An 8,157-nucleotide genomic window follows, 5' to 3' on the forward strand; every position below is an offset into this window, starting at 1 on the left:
GAATTTCTCGATTTTTGTAAGGAAAACTTGATCATTCCTTGGTATTTTGTACCTCACACGACTCATATATGTCAGCCTCTTGATGCTGAGGCTTTTTTAAGCCTAAAGCATGAGTTTAAAATAGTGAATACTGAAGTTGTGGCGTGCGGTGGAAGCAATGAAAAACGCGACTTTTTCCGCAATATTGACGCCGTCCGACGCAGCGCCTTAAGGTCCAAAACTATCCAAACATCGTTCAAATCTACTGGTATCTGGCCATTAGATCCTACACAAGTTTTGGATAATTTAGGGCAGTATTCGGATGAAGAGGTACTACGCATGTACGATGAGCCGTCACCCGCCCGCAAATTCCCAAGTTCAGCAACCAATTCTCCGCCCAATTCTTACGCGCGCATCAAAAAATTAGAGAATACGGCTTTTCCACTACTTGAGAACCCGACTCCTGATTTACAAAAAATTCGGAAGCATATACGGCGCGCAATTGATGCCGGAAAATCGTCTCTATATAATGCGGAACTTGCGGAGATGAGCCTTACGCGCGCCCTTAGCCACAAAACGCCTGGAAATAAGCCAAAAAGTAAGCGATGGGTAAAGGGAGCTACGAAACCCCCCTTTCATCAATTTCAGGTAATAGGCTAGTACAGCATAGGTGTGAGAAAGAAGATGAGTCGAAGCTTCGCGCTTGGCGGAAAGACGCAGTGAAAATGGCGGCCGATTTGGCGGCTAAGGAATCGGAGGAAACACTTGAAAATGAGGAGGATGATACATTATTGGCTAATGAGGCTATTGACGGGCTTTATTTCATGGATTCTGGACCTCGCGCGCCTAGGAAATAGCTAGAAGTTGAAGAAATTGAGAATTTGCATTATGGCTGAGAATTGCATTATGGCTGAGGGACACCCCCTACCCGCGAGGGTGGGGGGCGGTCCTGTGACACGGCTATATGGATACTATGCTAAACCCAAACAGCGGGTGTATCGTCGTTTTAGCAATTCCCCATTTATCTCGTGATTTCTATGTTTGTACTAGGGATTATCGACACTCAGAGAAGCATGACTTTCAACCTTCCGCTCTTTTCATATCTTCTTCATTTAATTCATTTTAATTCATCTCATCTTTGGATTGAATCCCTTGGGTCAATTAGCCGCATCTCACGTACAAATGCCATACTGTTTTAAGCCTGCTTGATACATATTAATCAATGGTAATTTTTTGAATGGGGCTGCCTGAAACACATTATACTGCCGTTTCGCGATAAGTACTCTAGGGTTGTTCGGACTTTTTTGTCTTCCCACTACGATTACCTGGGCGGGCCGGAATGATTAAAAGGCTTACTGGCCAATCGGCCTTGGCTACTGAGAGACAGAAGCTTATCACGGGCCACCCAGGTCTTCCATTTCAACACGAAGTGTCCACCTCTCCGCTCCCCCAAGAACCCACTGTGCCTCTCATTTTTTTTTGTCAGTTACACCAGCATCAATCGCGCGACGACAGGACATCTTGCGACATCATTTTTAATTTTAGGGAATTTCGAGTTTTAGCGGATAGCTGCTTGGGTAAATCTGCTCCATTTGGAGTTTAGAGATAGGAGCGGGTCGTGGGCGGTTCTAACAGACGCTCAAATCGGAGGAACTGGGCGCAATTTGAACGCCACTTGGAGTTCTTCTTGTAAATACAAGGAATTGTTCCAGGTTCCATGGTCACTCTCCACAGTACCATCATGGGAACAAGTATTGTCATCTGCTTACATTGTTCTCGAAGCTTATCATCGGATCCGAGCGTTTCATATGAACACCTTGAGAGAAATAAAGGTCCTGGATAGCCCGCTTCCAAAAATCCTCACGCGATTCATTATTAATCCCTGTGTTGTCCTTTCTTTTTTCATTTCTCTTCTCTTCAACCGCTTCGCTTCGTTCATTCCGTTGCTTCTGAGTTAAGTCAGTCATCAACATGGCGGACAGTGGCGTTTCAAATTCCCTGCCAGACCATGAAACTAAGAATTACATGAACGAGCCTCCCGAGCCTTGTGATCAGGACGTTGGAATTGTCAACAAGGCCGCGCCGCTGACACGTGAGCTGAGAGGCCGCCACATGCAGATGATTGCTATTGGTATGTCGTGGACCCGTTAAGGAGATGGTTTGCGGACGTCTTAATTAACTGGTTGCCAAGGCGGTGCTATTGGAGCGGGTCTTTTTGTTGGAACAGGGGGTGCTTTGTCCGCTGGTGGTCCAGCTAGTTTGGTATGAAGACCGATCAAATCTTCCCGTGATTGATATGAGTCCCCTTTTGCTTACACAGGAAATTTTCAGATCATCTGTTATCTGATTATCGGTGTTATGCTGCTGTGCACCGTGCAATCGCTGGCTGAGATGGCTGTCATTTATCCTGTGAATGGTGCTTTTTTTCCTATATCGTCCGCTTCGTCGATCCCTCTTGGTAGGTCAAAGCGTGGTACTGAGCTAGGACTAGGACTGGGACAGGGACTGACATAACGGACAGGGGCTTCGCGATTGGATGGGATTACGCAATTACGTGGTTGACCGTGCTGCCCTTCGAGATTACCGCAGCTGGTCTGACCATCAAATTTTGGCGCGATGACATCAACATCGGTGTCTGGATTACCGTCTTCTTGGTAGTCCTGTGTTCGATCCAAATTTTTGGTGTTCGTGGCTACGGTGAAGGTTTGATTGCCCTGTCTATTCCTGTTATGAAAATGAGCTGCTAACCTATCTCAGTCGAGTTCATACTGAGCGCGATCAAGATCACAGCCTGTCTTGGATTCATTATCTTGGGCATAATCATTAACACTGGTGGTGCCGGTCCTCAAGGATACATCGGCGCTAAGTATTGGTACGAGCCTGGTGCTTTTGCAAATGGCTTCCCCGGCTTCTGCTCCGTGTTCGTCGTTGCAGCATTCGCCTTTGGTGGAACAGAGTTGGTTGGTCTTGCTGCTGCAGAGTCGAAAACGCCCCACAAGAGTATCCCAGCTGCTAGCCGTCAAGTGTTCTGGCGAATTGCTATCTTCTATGTTTTGACCTTATTGATGGTTGGTCTTTTGGTGCCTTACACTGATCCCCGTCTGCTGAATGCATCGGATTCCGACACTAAAGACTCACCTTTCGTCATCGCTATTGTTGACGCTGGTATCCCTGTTCTTCCCTCGATATTTAACGCGGTCATCACGCTGTCCGTTATAAGCGTGGCAAATTCTTGCACCTTTGGCTCTACTCGAACCTTGCAGGCTCTGGCTGAGCGAGGCATGGCTCCCAAACTCTTCTCTTATATTGATAAGAAGGGTCGCCCAATATATGCCATCATCCTCCAGATTCTTTTCGGTTTGCTTGCTTTCGTCGGCGAGAGTGCAGCAGAGTCCACAGTCTTCACGTGGCTGCTTAGTTTGAGTGGTCTTAGCTACTTCTTCGTCTGGGGCAGTATCTGTCTTTGCCACATCAGATTCCGAAAAGCCTGGGTGTTCCAAGGTCGCTCCCTCAGTGAACTTCCCTATAGAACTCCTTTTGGAGTTGTGGGCAGCTACCTCGGATTGTCCCTTAATATTCTTTGTCTAATTGCCACTTTCTACGTATCCGTCTGGGTATGTCGCCTTTGTCCCTTTGCCAGCAGCGTTTCCTAATTTTCTCTTATCAGCCACCTGGATCTTCTCCCAACGCCAAGTACTTCTTCGAACAGTATCTGGCCGCGCCTCTTGTCCTCGCTTTATACCTTTTCTGGAAAGTTTTCACCAAACAATGGCGCATGTGGGTGCCATTACAGGAAATTGACCTCCAGGCTGGGCTGCGCACCGAACTGCTTTCAGGTGACGAGGACATTGAAACCGCATGGACGTGGAAGGATTTCCCAATGAAGCTAGTTCGCTTGCTCTTTTAAGGTGCCCATCTAGGTGGAGTTGGGCTACGGAAATATTGGTGATTTACTCCACAAACTACAGTCAACTTCCGCTTTCTGCACATCCTACCATTCCGCCAGATTTGGTTGCACACACCGGATGTGCACACATTCAGGAATTGATAGGGGCACCTCAACTTTACCCGGGCCACCCCTAATTAACGTACTTCACAAGTGAGCTGCTCACACAAGCGGGCCGCTCACCCACCCCCATTAGAAAATTTCGAATCAGGATGTCTCAACCAAAGAATATCGAATGGTCTCAAACTAGCGACTTTTACATTGATTAATCCTACGGCCAATCTGCCACGCCTACTACACCTTAGTAAAGCCCTCCTGCGTGGCTGACCCTGCTGAGAAGATAAATCGCTCTGCGTAGGCTATACTACCTCGTCATTTTCAACTGGTTGGTTAAGCTGCTGAGCTAGCTGTAGGCTCTCTTCAAACGATAGGCCTCCTTCATGTACTATCCGCTGATTCGGTCGTGTGCTTTTTTGGCGTTTCATCTCATTCGCTGCGTGTGGATTGGCATTTTCTTGCGCAAGTAGCGCTGTATAATGTAGCAATATACAGTGGCCTGTGATAATCTGATCTAGCGTAAGTTTTGATGGGCTCAGAGGTCTATTTGTTCGTTGTTTTAGACTTGATTGATGCGTTTGAATGTTGTTTTTGTTGTGACACAAGGCAAGTGTACATCAGGAACAAAGCCGCAACATCGGAAACGACTCCTGCATATCTCATAAAGAATCAAATTGATTGGAAATCCATTTGGGTTTCACCTTGTGTATATATAGCCTCTTGTATATCGTCAGAATGGATAATTGAGTCAACTTTCCTCTAAACTACAACAGGCTATGAGCCCGAGAGCGAACCTCTCGGTTGCCAACGAGGTTAATAAGAAACACGAGTGCAAGAATGACAATTGGTGCCTTTTGTCAAGCAGAATTCTCGCCTGGGTCGACTTAGCGGTGCTGAGTATGGTTATGCTAGTATCCGACTCGGTCGTTGTTGATTCAAGATCCATTGAAGAGGCTAAATCGGTGCTCAAGGCCGTGCGTCCAAAGAGCCCTGATGAGGCAACATATGTCTGTGTTGGCCTTCCAGTCACTATCTTCGGGCCATTATTCAACGCGCTGGTTTCGAAATGTAACGCGAGTGCGGCTTCCTTCGAGTACTCCAACGGATTCATCTAGATATATTCCACAGTGGACCCGACAAACTTTAAGATTGACGCGGGCGAATCTTCCAGTCCAGCCATGCAATCAATTTCTTCCATGCTGAAGCAAATGAACGGTAAATCCTGGTTTGTTAGGGCAAAGCACATGTTCAGACCCGAAAGGTCGAGCAGGGAGAAAGCGGGTATTCTTGCCGAGCTCCTAGAAGTTTCTCATATACATGTCACCTCTCCTCATAAGCCCATCACTCACTCTTAGGACAGGCTTGGATGTTGGAAGGGCTTGGAGGTTAGCAAAACCGCTGCTGTCGTCTCTCGTTTGTGTTTCTTTTGTTCCTTTTGAATCAAGTATACGTTGCCCAAATGAGGGACCAAAGGAGACTTTCAAATCTTTCGACAAAGAACTATATTTACTGATATCTGTGAGATCTAACAGTCACGCTCACGTTAGGGCAGAGAATTGCTTGTAATCGTCTTCAGCCAAACATTGACCGCAACACGTCTGGGGACTTCCAGATTAGGAACCAAATGCCAAGGTTTAGACTAAGCGAAAAGATGCCTGATGTAACTGCACTACTACATAACTAGAAGGGGTTATATAACACAAATTCTGCAGTGATCGGACTAGCCTCGTCATATCGGAACTAGATTAGAATCCTATTCGGAATACAGCTCGGAGGCAAGTTTGCTACAACACGACCGCCTTCCGTAGAAACAACGCTCTTTGCGTCTTCGACGAGCTCGGGTATGATTGAATTGATAGCCTGAATGACTTGGTCTATTGAAAACTTCTGGTGTGAAAACCCCACCCTGATCCTCTTGACAATGACACACACTGCCTAGCCTGACAAGCGGCCATGCGACATCTGAAAATGCGTCTCAGCACTTTAACTGAGTTCAACGGGACAATTTAAAACCGCATTATATTGCAAGCACACGATAAGCGCAGAATTGGGGTTCAACGTTGAACATAAACTTCACGAGACGCACCTTTTACGCTGTCCATGATTTTTTGACGGGGCTCGGTGATGATCATTTTCAATCATCAACCGGTCATCTCAGCCCAAGGAGCCGTAGAAAAGGGTCTTCCCATCTTGCTCACAAGCAGTGATGACCAGCGCATCAACATCCCAAGCTGCTTTTGACCGCTCAAACAAAGCTCTGGTCAGCGTTGTTCAGACAACATATGGAAAATACGATATAAACCTGCTGATGTCCAGTATTGCTCGCCTAAAAGCATGTCCCGCCCCGTGTCAAAGTTTGCCGAATGGCTTGCCAGGGCTCCCGTCCAAGACAAGTTTGGTCTTTGTGGGCTCCTCGCTCTTGTATGCTGGATATCTTACAGCCTCGCACGCCGATTCAGCCATTTGCCTTTGAGGTTGCAACACGCAGTATCTTGGAGACGCTTCTTCCAGGCGCCAACGCCAGGCGTGCTCCAGTGGCTGGATATCCCATCATACTTGCAAGGGGGAGTACTTGCCGCTCTGGTGATCGCCAACATTATTGGAATCAGTCTTCATGCTCAGACCTGGGCGGATGTGCAGAAGCGAGCTGGATGCTTGGCGGTCACACACCTTGTTCCCCTCTGCTCTGGGTTTAGCTTCAGTCTTCCGGCTCATGTCTTCCGTATCGAACGGCGCACGTTCCAGTGGGCCCATCGGTGGCTAGGCCGCATTTGCGTGCTGCATTGCCTTCTTCATGGGTCCGTATTAGGCACAGTTGCTCGAAATACAAGCCTTGGAGCTTCCCTTGTCATCCCACTCCTGGTACGTAACGGCTAGAGAACGGCAGCCTTCCCATTTCCCCAAAGGATGTCTAACTAGAAGTGGCTAATATTGAACAGGCCGGATGCAGTTTCGTCTCGATCTTTCCTTGGACGCTCGCTGCGATTCTTCGACGGTGGCCGCAACTTGGCCTCAAGATCCACCATATGCTTGCTTCGATCGCCACTGGCGCCCTTTTCTACCATTTGGTCGACCGGGTATCGTCCTACCGCTGGGTTTTACTAGGCGGTATTTGCGCCGGGTTTGCTTGGAGTGCGGGGACATGTCTGCATACCATGTGGCTCCACAGATCGTGGCGCATCACCTCTCGACGGGCCCGCGTGCGGTCTTCCAACCGGCTCTTATGGCTTGATATTGCGGTTCCGGTGGAATTGGTAGCTCAACCGGGGCAGTATGTACAGCTCTGGATGCCACGCCTGGGAGTAAGGTCCTGCTTGCAGCTTCCCGCATTCTACGTGGCTTCGGTGGGTACAGTGCAAAACACCCCAGGAGCACCGACAACTCATGTGTTACGCATAGTGGCCCGGCCTGGACCGGGCGTGACCCGAAGGATCGCACAAGCTGCGGATCGTGCGCACTCGACGATTCATTTTCCGGTGTGCGTGCTGGGTCCCTACGGGCACCCACCTCACCTGGGGCAGTATGGGACCGTCGTCTTCATACTTGAAGATATTGGACTCTTCCGCGCGTTGCCGTTCATACGACATCTCGTCCAAGAAAGCCGAAGCCGGAGGAACACGGTGCGACGGCTAGAGGTCCTGTGGCAAGTTAGGCTGAAAAATTTCAGTAGGTGTCCCTCTACTTCTCGGATGCTTTGCGGTGTCGTGTGCTTACCGAAGTAGACCATCCCCACTGGGTGGGGGAGGAAATCTCGCAAATCCTTGAACTCGATCGTATGTTTGACCGAGACGATTGTCCTGAGCATAGACATCGAGATGACCGGGGATTTGATGTGAGTGAATTCTCCCCTCGCTATAAATTTTACAATAGGTCGGGCTTAACTCGGTGGCAGATATTGCAATTCACCACACATATCCTAGATACTCAGCCCGTGGACCAGATTCGTTACCGCAACCGTACGCGCTTGAAATACCATTTTCATGCCATCAATATGGCCAAGGAGCTGGCACGCCTTATGGATGGTACAAGCGGAACGACCGCGGTTTCGGGTATGAGCGCTCCGTCGGTTACCCCTTGGATTATGCCAACGCTAACTGGTCTTAGTATGCGCAAGCAACGCGTTACGCGCAGCAGTACGCCGTTTCGTTCATCCTAGAACGAGTGGCGATTTTCGA

At 48.6% G+C, this 8,157-nt stretch overlaps 1 protein-coding gene across 1 annotated transcript; it reads left to right on the forward strand.

Annotated features, from left to right (window-relative positions):
• Window positions 1-1,950: 1,950 nt before the first annotated feature.
• On the forward strand, window positions 1,951-3,886 carry N7446_014091 (uncharacterized protein; the record flags this gene model as incomplete). The annotated part of the gene is made up of 6 exons (XM_058522830.1): window positions 1,951-2,110; window positions 2,171-2,241; window positions 2,311-2,437; window positions 2,482-2,682; window positions 2,737-3,593; window positions 3,647-3,886. 6 exons carry the CDS (start codon window positions 1,951-1,953, stop codon window positions 3,884-3,886), a joined length of 1,656 nt encoding a protein of 551 aa, XP_058364923.1.
• Between the last annotated feature and the right edge of the window lie 4,271 nt (window positions 3,887-8,157).

Source organism: Penicillium canescens (assembly GCF_028828765.1).
Source record: "Penicillium canescens strain IBT 15451 chromosome Unknown utg000012l_segment0_segment0, whole genome shotgun sequence".
NCBI lineage: Eukaryota > Fungi > Ascomycota > Eurotiomycetes > Eurotiales > Aspergillaceae > Penicillium > Penicillium canescens.